A 15,610-nucleotide genomic window follows, 5' to 3' on the forward strand; every position below is an offset into this window, starting at 1 on the left:
ACTTTTACAGTGTACAAGGCACTGATGCGTACATATTAGATATGGTTCAGCTTTTAAAACACTTAAGTGATTCATCTGAATTGGAGTGTTTAAAACCAGATTATCTTCTCTTCCACATTCATTTGGTGCCATGATGACCCAAATGAATATGCATGTAAAAAAGGAAAGAATTTTATAGTCAAACATCATGGCAGTTTCAAGTTCTACTTGTTGATTTTCTGTGTAAAGAAAACATTAATAGTGTCAAGATGTATAATTCATTCACTCATAATGTTTGACTTGGTGAAATATTTTCATTTGTTGACGTGTGTGATAAACCTAGTATTTGCTGTACTACAATGTGGACATTTTTGCCATAAATGTGTGATGTTCCTTAAAGTAATTCCTTATGCTTCCTTTATGCTAAACACCATTTGAATATAATGTCACCCTGGTCCTCCTCTCCTCACACACTGGTTCATTTTGGACACTGGATTACTATCTAAACACATCAACAGGCTTGAGTTAGTATCATATTTCACACACACACACATTGCATGTAGAGCAGTGGATCAAGCCAGGTGAGGATTTTTTAAGCAATGCTGCCCTCTTGTGTCATAACAAATCCAAATCATCCTCCTACCTTTAGTAATAAATGATTAACTAAGTACATGTATGTCTTGTCTAACAAGTGTTGGGACTGAAGGGTCACTTGTTCAAATCCCTCCTGCACGCATGACTGAAGTACCCTTAAGCAAACAAACCAACCCCTAAATCCCTGAGCCACACACTGCTCCAAGTGTGCTCACTACTCTGTGTTCAAGTCAATGGATGGTGTATACTTGGAAGAAAATAGATTTAATTAGACTTTTTTTTTTTTTTTTTTTTTAAATGCCATTTGTCCACTTATAATATTCACAAATACAACAATCAAAAATTAATTTGTTAGTAATAGAAACATCTGTTGGCAAACTGAAAAGAACAAATTCCATTAGACCACATGTTACAGACATATTTATTTATTGTAAACTTTTGGAAAGGCAGGGCTGAGTAAATACATGAACTAAACCTTGTGGCAAATAGTTGCAAAATAACAATTATCATTTGGGGCCACATTATTATTGCATCTTTTGTAACTCACTGGGGATCACAACATTGATCAAATGACCCCAACTACCCTCAGTTTAGCACTCGTGAAGAAACTTGGAGACTACAATTCAGGATCATTGGGACATAGCAAGTGGAGAAGTTGGCGTTGCAATTCGTTTTTTTACAGTTAGTCTTAAAACACAGAAATGTGATTAGAAATTCAAAAGCATGCAAACACAAAATGTGCGCAATGACTGTGTGGTGTGAGTTTATGGTATTTTAGCACAAACACGCATGAAAGTGACCAATGTGGGGAGACAGGAGAGAGCAGAAGACCCTTAGCGCCACGCATTCACTGATATAACAATCACCCGCTCAGATGTACAAACTTTAAAAAAAAAAAAAAAAAAAAAAAACATAAAATATGTGTCCAGGCATTTGAGTATGGAAAGAAAATGATATTTCGGACATGATCAAAGTCAACATTTGTGCAAGTTCATAACCAGGCTATTAAAGTAATACCTCTGTCATCAGTGTTTTTAAAGTGGATTAGACACGGCCCGTTGGACAAGAACAAACTAATGCACATTCTAAGTTATATACAGTATATACATACTGTTCAAAAGAGTTACTTCTATAGCATACCTTATACATCACAAACCCTAATATACTATATGTGACAACAGGTTGTTCCTCATATCAATCAGCAAGCAACCAAAAATAAGCTTTATACTGTATGTAACTTACTACAACTCAGCAGCAGCTTATCCTTAGTTCCCATATAAATATAAATATACTATCTTTGCTTGAAGCAGATGACAGATTAAGCAAATAAGCAATTTGGTACAAAATTAAATACTTCTATCCCCAACAAGAGAAACACTGTTGAATGAAAATGCAAAAACAGAAGCTTTGTTTGTGACCTTGCTCACATTTTCACCCCAAAATAAAATGCACTTTTTTTTTTTTTTTTGTACAGGGGCCCTCAAACTACAGAACCATGACTGAGTTTTTCAAAAGGAAAATAATTTACTAAATGCAAATGGGAAAAACCTTTTTGTTTTGACGGGTCAAAATAGCTCTATGATGTACCACGCGTAACGAAGGTTGGGCTGGGTGCTCGAGGATCACCGTGTCTTGAGGAGCACTCTGTACATGGCGAAGCCCAGCACAGCAAACACTGTGGCTCCTACACTCGCCCTCAGCCAGAAGGTTGAAGTCTTCAGGTCTGCTTGACTTATATGTCTGTTAAACAGAGAGAAGGAGGCCCAAGAAACATCAGTACTGAGACACAGTCAATGGAAAGCTGTTTAAGATTTAAGAGATGAAGTTAAAGATAACAAATACAGGCTTACTAAGTCAGAATTGACCGATTAGAGATCTCAGCCTCTTTCAAAAACTTGCACAATCTAAGTAAACATTTTCAACAAAATTATTTAATTTCTCTCTCTCTTACTATCTCTCAAGTTTGAAATTAAAGTGACAAATAGAAGTCTCACACATGACATTATTGTAAAGAAGGATGGGAACATGAAGAAAATTCAGATGAATGGATGGCAGAACAAAAAGGGAGCACTCTAACATGAAGACTGCAAAGCAGAAGCCAGTCAAACAGCTGAGGGACTTGCAGGACTGTAGTCATGGCAGGAGACGGTAGGACCAGAAATGAGTTATGACGAGACAGCTGAGGCACACCGGCATACGCTAGGGAGACAACACCAGGGAAGCTGATACCGACCAAATGAAAAGAAAACTGAGCTGAAACACGGAGAAAGCTTCTCACAGTCTTTCTACAGGACACAGGCAACATCAACATCATGAGAGGTGAAGAGAAATAAAGCCGGAAGAAAATGGTGATAACCAAAAGGACTGTTAAGTGAAACAATGTCAAATCAAGTGACAGACAAAATGAAAGGAGAAAGGTGCTAAGAGCAAGAAAGTAAGACAAAGATATGCTTCAACAAAAAACAAAAAAGGAAAAACAAGGAAAAGCTTTGGAAAGATGGCACCTCAGCGGAGAGAGGTCAAGACAATGCACTGGGATAAAGTTACTGATTGCAATATGAACTGCCATTATAAACTGCAGCAATACTAAAACACTGCTGTGCCAAATTAAAGCTGTTATCACCGAACTGAGAAATTATTTAAAAATTCTTTCCTCATCGGTTTGCAACAAATTTAATAGCGCCACAATTAGTCTAATCTTTTAGGTTTTTGTTGTGAACAGTCACTCCCACATTGCGGAATTTGCAGCAGCCTGCCAGTGCCGAGTCATTACAAGGACCAGTGCCAGACAACACAGCAGCAATGTCAGATGAAGATGAAGAGGAAACGAAGGAGAAAAGACCAGACGCTGTGATGACTGTAAGGTGTCACACATGTAAAGAGAAGTTTGTGAGAGACCTTCTGAGTACGACAGCGGCGAGTTTGGCCCTGACCGTCTGCAGCAGCTCAGAGTTGAGGAAGTTCTGACACAAGCAGAATGTGCACCGGTTACAAGTGCACATGCAGCGCAGCCGGGCGTGGCTGAGGAGAGACACAGGGAGGACACACCCACACACACACAATAAAACACACACCAACACACAGCGGGATTTGCATACATACAAATGGGAGACACACAAGATACGGGGAAGGGGGAAGAAAAAAAGTTAGAGGTGAAAAAGGCTGCCACTATAAACAGTGGTCCAATGCAGCTCATTGCAGGAGAGCCAGATCAATAAAGGAAAGTAGAAATCTTAAATTAACTTATACCCCAACAGAGAGAACAAAAGGTTAAAGCAAATGAGAAAGAATGTTTTTGTAATGTGGATTAAGAACTATATATAAACAATGTGGACTGTATAAAATGACTGAATAATATGTGGATTATTAAAACTAAAACACGTCCAGATGAAACGCTTCATTCTCTGAGTATATAGCCGATTGCCTGTAGATTTATGTCTCTGTGCCATTACATAACTGTAACTCTGTGCAGGGAGGAGCTTTGTGGCGACAGTGAAAGGCAGCCTCTGGGAGAGATGAGCATTACAGATCAGCAGGGAACCCGTGTATCCGCAGTGCAAAACACAGTGGCGTCAGACTAAAAGCAGCATGTTCAGAAACCAACAGAGTGCATTAATGCATGAAGAATGAAGTGCATGATGACATGCAGAGAGTAGGGGCATCCCCATGTGAGTACATTTGTCTTGAGAGACAGCTTTGTCTTTGAGATGAATCCCAGCTATGTAAAAAAACAAACAAACAAAAAAACCCCCACCAGATTACAGAGCAGGTAAAGAAACTGGCTTGCCTAACCTCAGCTTGACTTCTTTATGAAACAGCTAATAATATGTCGCTGATGTTAGCTTGGCTTTGTCACATAACCTTTTTGGATAAAAGGTGAGTAAAAGCTTCTTAATAGGGGGTGGGTGACAGTTTGTATGAACTATCACATCCTCACATCATTCCTTAGTTTGTAGCTTTAATAACAATAAAATGTTAAAAAAAGCAGATGGGATGGGAATATTTTTGGGAGATAGATTTTTCTTTCATTAAGAAAGTATAATACCCTAAATTGAGACACAAGAGAGCTTAGTGGGAATAACCTCAAGTTCAACTCTGAATACACTTGAATTAATTATAATTAGGGGTGGGACTCCATAAAAAAAAAATAAAAAATCTAATTATTTAGAGGCTTTGTAATTAATTAATTTTGATTAATCACATATAATCGCATAACAATATCTGCCCCAAAAAGCAACAGTTTTTAATTTAAATGGATTTTAGTTTGGGCTGCCTACACATCTTGTCCATACTCAGACCAGGACTGCTAGTGCTAACAGCTCCGCTGGTTTCCGTTTCTGTGCTCACTGCAACAAGCTTTGCATTTAGACGGCACGGTAGGTTTGAAGTGCTTCGGAGGTATGCAAACTTTTTTTTTTTTTTTTTTTTTTGCACATTTTGCACAAAGCCCTGCTTTCATCAAGGCTTCCATCAGGTAGTTGTTTTTCTTTTTTAAATAAAATTTGCCTTCCATCAGTCCTAGCAACGTGCTTTCAGCCGATTCCTCTATTTTGGTAGCCGTTAGCCAAGCTCTGACGTGTGCATCAGTGTAATCGGTGTACCAGGAAATCGTGCACTGACAAAAGTTACGCATTGTTTGGAATGCAAACTGCGATTAAATGCGTTAATTTCTTTTATAATTAATTATAATTAACACGTTTAAGTCCCACCCCTAATTATAATTAATAAAGTTTTTCAAATTATTATCTTCTACACTGATTCACCAAATGTGAAAATATTCACTGTACAGTTGTATTATAAATAGGTCAAGGTGGTTTATTAAATGTATTGTACATACGGGTACATGGCCATAGTGGTAAGTCTGGTGTAGATTTCTCTGCTGGGCGCTGCGGCCGTGTTACAGGTGTAGTACTGAGGAGGTGGCATCCTGTGCCTCCTGCAGAACTCCAGAGGGCTGCAGCCATACATCTGTTTGATCTCAGGCAGGTCTGACTTTGCTGCTATCATCATGCACGGGGTCTTGCTGTCCATGAAGTATTGCTGAGGGAGGAAAAAGTGAATGGTCAGGGTTCAGGCATTTATTTCTATGTAACGGGTAAACGTGTGAGTGAATAGTTTTACCTTGAAGACTTTAGCACAATATTCAAAGGAGTAAGGGTTGCTGATGTCGTAGACCAGGCAGACAATGTCACAGGCCAGATCAGCGTCAGACAGGAAGTCAAAGTCAGAGAATACTTCATGAAGCTGGAGAAGAGGCAAGGTTCAGTCATTTATAAATGCAGAAAGCCACAGCTCTAAATGTCTTCATTGTAATGCATTAAGACAGAGGAACACACTTGAGTTTCAACCTTGAGGCAATTATTCTCTTAAAAAGTGTCGAAACAAAGAGTGTAGTTGATGTCAGGGTTAAATAACACTGGGTTTAAACATAGCTAAAACACTGTTGTGGTTTATTTGCTAAATGCAGCAATACAGCAGAGCTAATATGGGGATAGTCAGCGTTCGCTTCACACCACACAAAATGCTTCAACTGTTGCATAAAATACATGCTAAGCCGACTGTGTTTGCACTTTTTCCAAATTAATTAGTGCAAGGCTTTTGTTAAGTAAGAAGAAATGCTTGCTTTACAAAAGCATTAGATAAACTATTCGATAAGAAGCTTATATAAACACCCAAGCAAGCACAGCCAACCTCAAGACAGACTGGCATCAATGGCTCACAGTTGGCAACCCCACATACAATGCGACGTGGTAAAAATACTAGGCGGATACCAAACATGTGGACGCTAGCACTTTTGTGTTTTTCAAACTCTGTACTTCAGCACATTCAATTTCCATTAAACTAATGCATACTACACCAAAAGTGCCAAATCTAGACTTACATTTCTGTTAGTTTGTGCCAATACTGAAAGAACTGTGGGGTCCTTTAAGCGCACAGTGCCCAAATTGCCAGTTCATATTATGAAAGTCCCCATAAATTCAAATTTGGTGCTCAAGTCTTTTACAGTGTACGATATGCCTTACACTATAGGCCACGTATCTGGCCAAACAATGACAAAAGTAATTTTGTTGGTATTCTTAGATGTATTTTGGAGTTTGTAATATTCTAGAAAACTATTTAAAAAGTGTTGATGACTTATTCTCCCAATGAATATTAATTTTGAGTCCAACTGACCCTTTATTGACGCATGCAGACCTTCAGATTGGTCTGCTATTGACAAACCACTTTGTTCCCATGTTACTGTTGCTAGGTTAGAGAAACAATAGCAATGCGGGGGCCATTCCATTGTTGGTACAGCAAAGGAAATATCCATACATAAAATAAGACTTTAACTGTTGTTATTATATTTAGCAATGGGAAAGTGTTATTTGCTAAATGTCCTAGAGATGTATGATACTCACAAGAAGGTATTTCTCCTGGCCATAAACGTAGGTTGTACTGATGGCATAGTATGATCTGTGCTCCTCTTTAATCATTTGTTGGCGCTGAGAAGACAGAAGTGAAAATGAAGTTGATGAAATTTTGATATGGTAAACTGTAACAGCATGCAGCAATGGGAAATAAATGTATACTTTTTATACAATTCATTTATTCGATGTACATGTGACAGAATCCCTCGCGAGTTGACCTGGAATCTTTTACTGGATCACCTCAAACATGTAATGTTATGTTTACTTTTTATGTCTGTGGGGGAGAACGTTTGGAAAATTTTCATCTGCATATGGGATAAAGGGAAATATGTATGTGAAGTAAGTATGAATTAATTAAATCACTGTATTTAAATCACCACTGCTTATTTTACTCTCCCGCTATGCTGTTGTGTGCTGTCACTGCTTCAAAAAAAGACCACACACACCGTAACATCTGTCTGCAGGCTCTGAGTCTAGTTTCTCCCCCAAAACGGATGTTCAGTATTGTCACACCCTACTCCCTACTGAATTAAGCCTGGTGTTTCCCTGGAAGAAACTATAACGTCAGAGCCTACACATGTTGGCTGACTGTACTGGTGTTTATTTCTTTCTTTCTTACCATGAGGTTTCTACCCAGGAAGGCTTGGAGGAAGCCAGTCTTGCCACTGCCAACATCTCCAAAGACGTTACAGCGGAAGACGCTGCGCTGGGTCTGCTTCTTCTGCAGGTCAATCTTCTTATCTCTGGTCACTGCAGGGGGAAACCACACATACACAGGTATCAGAGGATCAGTTTAGACTGCTGCATGTACACAGCACATGCCTGAAACCAACTGCTGCTCAAACTGTCCAACAGCTGATGTTCAAGTCAACAATGATCTTATCAAACTACTCGATATACTCAAGGCTCCAACCATTACCATACATCACAACATTACATATTCTATTCATTTTTCTCTACATATAACTGTAATAACTGTGATAATACAATCAACCTTATCGACTTTGTAAAAAGGAAGATGTGATGTTATAACTCACCTGTAATTCCTGCTGCTTGGGACTCCTGCTCAGCGATTATTGAGTAACCGAGATAGCCTAAATACTCCAGACATCGCTGGACATCCAGATATGTTGTCAACCTGAACAAAGATCAAGTTGAACTATTTATGTAACACAGTATAAGTTATGCTTCCTTCACTCTGGCCAAACACGAAATGAATACTATTAATAATAATAGAAAACAATAATGATAATATGACAAGTAAATCTAAAAATAATGACCTTGGTGGAATTCATATATGTGCACTTGGCCTCTCTTTATACCAGCACACCTGAGTTACTAAAGTGTTTCTGATGAAGTTGGCAGTGGCTGACAGGAGCGCTCTTAAGTTTCCAAATACGCTCCAAATATGACTGAGATTACAAATTGTTTTCTATCCAACCAGAAAGAGATCTCCATTAATTCAATTCATCCATGAATTGGATAGTTCTCAAATTAATCAAACTATACTCAAAATGTGGTCAAGAGGGTTTGGAGACTTTGTTCCACATACCTGTACCCAACATACAGTGCTGCTTATTATTTTTTTATTTTTTTCAGTATCTGCACCGCTAAGAATTTTCTACATTTCTGCATAAAAATGACTCAAAACATCAGTGGATTTTCTTCAAAGTAGACTAGGAGAAAGCAATCAAACACATGAAGCATAAATACTGTACTTCTGTGTTTGTTTATTCAGGAAAATTAATTATATGTACAGATTTGCAAAAGTAAGCAAACCCTTGTTTTCAGTATCTGGTGTGACCTCTTTGTGCAGCAATAACAGCAACTAAACGTCTCTAATAACTTCTGATCAGTCGTCTACAGCAGCCAGGAGGAATTTTAGCCCATTCCTCAGAACAGAACCACTTCAGTTCTAAGATGTTGGTTGGTTTCCTCACATGAACTGCTTGCTTCAGATCCTTCCACAACATTTCTATTGGATTAAGGTCAGGACTTTGACTTGACCATTCCAAAATGTTCATTTAATTCTTGAAGCATTCATTTGTAGAACGACTTGTGTGCTTGGACTTGTTGTCTTGTTGTATGACCCAGTTTCTTTAAAGATTCATGTCATGGACAGATGTCCTGACATTTTCTTTTAGAATTCATTGGCCCATCAATGATGACAAGTTGTCCAGGCCCAAAAAAGGACATTATCACCCCCATGTTGCTGGATGAGGATGGATAAGGTTCTGATGCTTTTCATCTCCAAACATGAGCCTCTCATCTAAACCAAATAATTCTACTTTATTCTCATCTGTCCACAAAACACTTTCCCAGTAGTCTTCTGGCTTGTTCACATGATATTGATCAAACTGCAGACGGGCAGAAATGTTCTTTTTGGAGAGCAGTGGCCTTGTCCTTGCCACTCTTCCATCACAACATGGTTGTTCACTGTTCTCCTGATGATGGATTCATGAACATTAACATTAGCCAATGTGAGAGAGGCCTTAAGTTGCTTAGAAGTTACCCAAGGTTCCTTCTTGAACTCTCAGATCAAATGAACTTGTAATCCTAGAGGTGCACTAACTTTTGCACTTCACATACGTAATATTGGCTCATTTTCCTAAATAAACAAATACCAAAGCATAGCATTTCTGTTTTACTTGTTTGACTGGGTTCTCTTTGTCTACTTTCAGGATTGAGAAAATCCATGTTTTGATAAATTTTTATGTGGAAATGTAGAAAATTCTAAGGTGTGCAAATACTTTGGTTTCAGGCTGATATACAGTCCTCCTTTAAAAAACAGAAGACCGCTGATTCAGTGCGGACCCAAACTACAAACTCTATACTACCACTAGAGCGCTCCAAAGGAAATAATTAGATATCGGCTTAATTTTAATGGCTACTTACGTCCACTGCGAGAGATACCCCTGGTAGGTGATCCAGCCCTGGTCATTAGTGCTGACTGTGTTATTGACATCTGGGCCCCATGGCATATAAGGGAAAACCTCAAACAAGTCCTTCAGCTCCTCTGGCGACAAGGCACAATCACGGTCCTGATAGACACAAAGGTTGATAGGGGTGTACAGAAAGAGCTACACAGTGATCCAGGAAGGAATTACTTCAAGTGGGATTTAAGGTGTAAATGTAAACTGAAAGAGCTGTTCTTGTTCATTAGATTTCAAAACAGGAACTCACAGTTTGCCATCTTGCAATATTATTTGAGAAATCAAACATGGTGGACATGGTTAACAGTCGGAGGCTAATGTCTATGACAGAAAGCAGATCTTGGCACAAGCTGTCACTTTCACTCTTTGAGGAGGGATTGACAGGAGAATTAGCTCCAAAGTCAGAGGCAAGAAGTTAAATTACGCCTCAGCAGGAGGTCAGCGTTGGCTGGTTATTTTGGTTTGTATAGTGCTGTGTACTGAGCTGCTTCGCTGTAAGAGTCTCTACAGGGCAGAGGCTAGAGCAAATAAAGAACCACAAGTGCAGGACTGTACCTTGTCATGTTTGTCAAAGACACTCTGCAGGAAGAGGTAGGCATTGTGGTTGAGCTCTGTAGTGCAGTTTGGAGGAATTTTCAACCTACAGAGAGCGAAATATTACAGACATGTTTACACATATAAGACAAGCGTGACTACAAAGACTCAACCTTCTTCACTACACTTCTATCTAGATAAGTTAAGTTAAGTGGTTAGTTGTTTGAATAGCAAATGAGACTCACGGAGGGAAGAGATAGTCCTGATTTAACTCCAGGTCATCATCATATCCGAACCTCCTTAGCACTGTCCAGGTTGTTTCGTGGCGACCTCGCTGAATGAACAGCGTGTGAAGGAACAAGAAGCCTGGAGAGCAGCATGACGGAAACACCGGACAGGGCACAGTCAAGAATAACGTGATAGAGGTTTTTTGCATACACAAACATGAAAAGGAGGTCGGTCCATTCGTTCCTACCTTTCAAAGTGAGGCCATTGTGACACACTCCATCAATCAAATTCTTCCTCACAACATTTTTTACGTCCTCTAATGCCTGAGGCTCTAGTGGTGTGTTAAAGCACGTACGCTATGGGCAGACAAAAACATAACTGTGAAAACTAGCACACTGTGCTAGTGAAAGAAAAGTGATTCACATCAAAAGTAATATCACAGAGAACAACAAAATTATTCTCAAATGTCAGCTAAAAGGGGAAGCTGATTCACCTGGAAGAAGTTCAGCTCATTATCATTGAGAATACCATCATTGTCAAGGTCCGACACTTTGAAGATTCGAGTTAGAGCTTTTATACAAAGTGGCTTCATCTGGATATAAGCAGAAAAAAAAACAAGTTAATTACACAAAATGAATTTTTAAAATGACTTAAACTGGAGTGATATATTCTGTTTTCATGCAAAATTGTGGTCTAACAACAGTTACAACATTCAAATTACATAATTATCTTTTATGCAAATTCAAACTAAAAAGAAACAAGCTAAGAGATGGGAGTTTTTTTTCTTACATCTTTTTTCTCTGGACAGTAGAGAGGACCTGTGGGGTGGAGAACAGCCTTTTGGGCATAGTAGAACAGCTCTGAGATGTTCTTCAGGTTCTTCGCTGAGCACTATAAAGAAAAGGAAAAATTAAACTTAAATACACAAACATAGGCCTTTAATACTTCAGTGTAGTTCTTCGACATATTGCATACATCATATTATATGCACCTCTGAAAATACAGTATAGTGCTGCTTGAAAGGTACAAGTATGAAAAAAACAAGTGCTGTGAGACTGATACCAACAGTGACCGGGCAATGAAGGGACATCTCTGTTTACCTACCAGTCTGTGTGTGTGTGTGTGTGTGCGTATGTGTGTGTCTGTGTCTGTATATACAGTAAACATGTGAGCAAGAGAGAGCTGCTTTAAGTACTTTCCAGACAGGGTATTAACACATAGGATCTGTCTTAGCAGTGTGTCTGGTCTAATTAACCAGTCAGAAAAAAAAAGCACAGGTGGTGTTAAACCGCAGCGCATGAGGACATGAACAGACCATCAACTCAGCACAAACAGAAGCAAGGCAGTGAAGGAGTAAATGTGGGAATAAATGGTGAGTTAGCTTGACGTGTACAGGAAAAGACCACGATCAATGCAAATGACAAAATTATCTAACGCCTGTAGACTTTCAGAGTTTAGGTCAAAGTTCAAAATTGCACTGTAAATGGCTTTGGGCCATCTCTAATCTGTAGTGAAAACAATGTAGCTCTATTTAATAAATGTCTATTAAGTGTCTTCTATTAATGAGGAAACTGTTAAAACCAGTGACTAAAAATGTCGGGATGTTGATAAGAAAATAAATAAGATAATTCCTCTTTGCTTATGCAAAACTGACAGTTATTGTTGAACTTGATGTGTTCCTTCCTCTCTTTACGTTTTGTTGAAGTACAAGTTTGAAGAATATATTGATTTCCTTTTGTGTTTACGTCCCTTTTGTCCTCTTGTTTCCTGGACATGACAGGAGTGGCTGTGAGTGAATAGCACTGCTACTACATTAAACTTAAATAAATAAGTATTTAAAATGAGGGAATCAATAGCTGGTAACAATACTGAAAATATACTTAAAAACAGTAGTGGTCACTCTCTCACCTCAACACAAGTCTCTATGTCACTGTACTGGTTCATAATGGGCAGTATGGTCTCCATGCTGCTGTGTTCCACCAGGTCAGACTTGTTCCCCACCAGGATCAGAGGAACCCTAGACAAACCAACAACAACATGCGCACATTAAATAAAATGACAGACAATGCCAAAGTACTTCTCTTTGTACGTTGTTTTGTATTTCCATTCCCAGAAAAACAGACAAATTCACTGTAGCTGAATCTATTCATATGTTCACAAAATATCTGATCAGACCTTGCATTAACATCTGACCTGGCCAATCCGATCGCAAGTACCAGCTTTTAATACCCGTTTTTACCTTTTACTACCTACTTGTCATTAACATGCGTATCCAGTCAGCTCTCCTGATCCCATCCTGATTTTTTCTAAGTGAATGAATTACAACTCAGGAGCACCCCTTTTGCACATAAGCATCTCTAATGTGACTCAGGGCTTGTTGTGTGTTCAAGCTACCAAAAGAATACAGACAAATGCAACACGGACCTATCTCCATATGTGGTCAGAGATCTCAAATACAATCTCAATGTGTCCTGGGTGTGTTCAAACCTGTCTTTTGCGCTGGCTGCTTGCAAGCACATTCCCCAGGACTGCTGTAAATACAAGGTCTGAATTGGACCGCAGAAGCTTGGTTTATAGTCCCACAAGGGATCTACACAGAGACTACACTGTAGTGGCCTACGCTGTTGGAAGCCTTATACTTGTGCATTGGTCTGTCCGCATTGTTTTATCATAGTGGCTAGTCAGCTGTGTTGAGTTTCTCCGTGTGCTTCAAACATAGCGACTGGAACTGAGTGGCTCATGTTTGAGTTGGAGCTAATGGCCAGTAGTGGGAACCAGTTGTGCTACGAATTATGTCCCCTTTACTTTCTTGGTAGAAAACTGAGCTGGAAAAGAGCATTTTTTTGATACACACCTGCTGTCCTTGTCTGTGTTCTCAGTGATGAGGGGGATCCAGTGACTGGTCACCTATGAAAACAATGGTAGATATACAAATGGAAAAGGTATTGAGAAACAATGTCTGATTTTTGGGTACTATTTAGTCATATGTTGTCACATGTTTAACTGATATACAAAAAAGTCATGTGATGACAGCAGTAGAGGCAACTCACCTTCTCTATTGACTTCTTGTTGTTGACAGAGTACACAATGCAAATCACATTTGCCTATGGAAAAGATCAATTTATTAGGCTTTTACCTGGACTCAAACACTTCTCACTGTGCAATAAATAATGCACTGACTGACCTTGGAAATCTCCTGAAACAACTGCTCATCTGTCTGCTCTGCCTCTGTTGAGGGACGATAAATGTACTGAAGTAAATACAAGGGCACTACTATTATTTTTTGATTTGCTAAGCAATGAAACCACAAAGACAATAATTAGTCTTTAAGTACCTGAGTAGTCCACAATATGAGTGGGAACTCTCTCTGGCGTGACATCTGCAGGTATGGTGATCTCCTCAGCTCGGTAGGGAACCTGGGGCAGAAACAAATAATGCATGTGCTTAAATGTTTGCAACCAGAATTGAGGCTTCAATAAAGACAAATAAACGGTATTACTTCACAAGACAAAAAAAGGCGAATAATAGTGTGCACATAGAACAACAGCACACTAAAATGGGCATAGGAATGTGGGAACATTTCCAAACAAAACAAAGGTAGATGTTTCTTAAGTTTATGAAATGATAATAATTTATTCATACCACATCTGGGAACTCCTCACTGACCAGCGACATGATGAGAGAGGTCTTCCCCACCTTGGCTGTGGAAGGAGGAAGAGACAGTTGTTGTTTTTTTTGCATAGCCTTATTGAGATCTTCATTACAAGTCGGCTTGACTTTAATTATCAATGAACTAATCAAGCTATTACAGCCACATGACTGAGACACGGATTTCTGATTATGGACATCACAAAATCACAATGTCAGTATGCGATCTATAAATTTAGACCTTTATTGTATGACATCAGACACCTTCCATACATTACTAACTTTGTGACTGACATTTCTGATAATCAGCGAGCTAAGAAAATCCTGTATTTGGGAACAACCCAGTAGATTTAAGAAAATGTAAAATAATGCCAGAATACAATAACCAGGCTGGTGTCATCTTACAAAGATTACATTACAAAAAGCTTTTAGCACAGCTTAAATAGTAATTTATTTGCATAAATGCGTTTGGAGTAGCCAAACGGTTTCAGTGCAGACAAAAGCGACATTAATGTAATACTTAGGTAAAGTTGGATCAGCCTGCTTGCATTATCTTAATCAGTCATACAAAGGCAATGTGCAACATACACAAGGTTAACTAAGGGTTAGCTGTTAGCTAGGCAATGGTCTAATGGTTTCCTGGTCAAGATATGAAGCAATTGCAGCCATAGATTATTCAAATCAAATAATGAAATAATGAAAAAACAAATCCAGGGGTTAAAGAAAAACGAGTGACCTATAATGAACACAGACACCACCATCATGAAGACACTGCTCAGCATCACATGTCCTGCTGGTAGCATCAATGCTATTCAAAGTGAACAGTAAAGGCAACCGACTGTAAACACAGCTTTAGCTGATGGTAGCTTTACTTACGCTCTCCCACTAATAATATCCTCACGTCCTTGCGCATCTTCTTCAGCGTCGTCAACCGAGTATGTAAAGCGGTCTGTGTGCAACATTTATGCTCCTGCCTGGGTGAAGGTTACAGCCAGACAGCTCTCCGCGGCCTGGGACACTAGCTAACGGCTACGTTCGCATTTCGGCTCCGGTTTGCTCTGGTTCAGAACCGACAGTTCGCCGTTAAACACGTATACAGATCGTTAAATATCAAGGGTACACACTCGGTGTTCCGTTGACTTATACTACACCTCCCACACAAAGGAAGTCAGGGCACACTGGTGCTAAAGTGGCGCGCCTGCTAATCACACTAACTTGACTGTTACAACACAGCAGTATTAGCGGGCAGCCGGTAGCTAGCATGCTGGCTTTCGGCCACGCCCC

The 15,610-nt window shown here is 39.3% G+C and overlaps 1 protein-coding gene across 2 annotated transcripts; it reads right to left on the reverse strand.

Moving 5' to 3' along the window:
- Positions 1–15: 15 nt before the first annotated feature.
- rhot1b (ras homolog family member T1) lies at positions 16–15,564 on the reverse strand. Of its 2 annotated transcripts, XM_084560895.1 has the most exons (20): positions 15,203–15,564; positions 14,321–14,379; positions 14,013–14,094; positions 13,863–13,906; positions 13,729–13,782; positions 13,533–13,585; positions 12,587–12,695; positions 11,468–11,569; positions 11,172–11,270; positions 10,926–11,034; positions 10,696–10,816; positions 10,472–10,556; positions 9,879–10,024; positions 8,021–8,121; positions 7,603–7,733; positions 6,975–7,058; positions 5,695–5,817; positions 5,411–5,613; positions 3,472–3,594; positions 16–2,313 (listed from the first exon to the last, which is right to left on the reverse strand). In XM_084560895.1, the coding sequence occupies exons 1-20, from the start codon at positions 15,237–15,239 to the stop codon at positions 2,196–2,198; spliced, it is 1,983 nt and encodes a 660-aa protein (XP_084417021.1). In that variant the 5' UTR covers positions 15,240–15,564; the 3' UTR covers positions 16–2,195. The 2 variants fall into 2 exon arrangements, with proteins under 2 accessions (XP_084417021.1, XP_084417020.1); XM_084560894.1 differs by lacking the exon at positions 3,472–3,594.
- Between the last annotated feature and the right edge of the window lie 46 nt (positions 15,565–15,610).

The sequence above is a fragment of the Chelon labrosus genome, assembly GCF_963514085.1.
Source record: "Chelon labrosus genome assembly, chromosome: 2".
NCBI classification, from domain to species: Eukaryota; Metazoa; Chordata; class Actinopteri; order Mugiliformes; family Mugilidae; genus Chelon; species Chelon labrosus.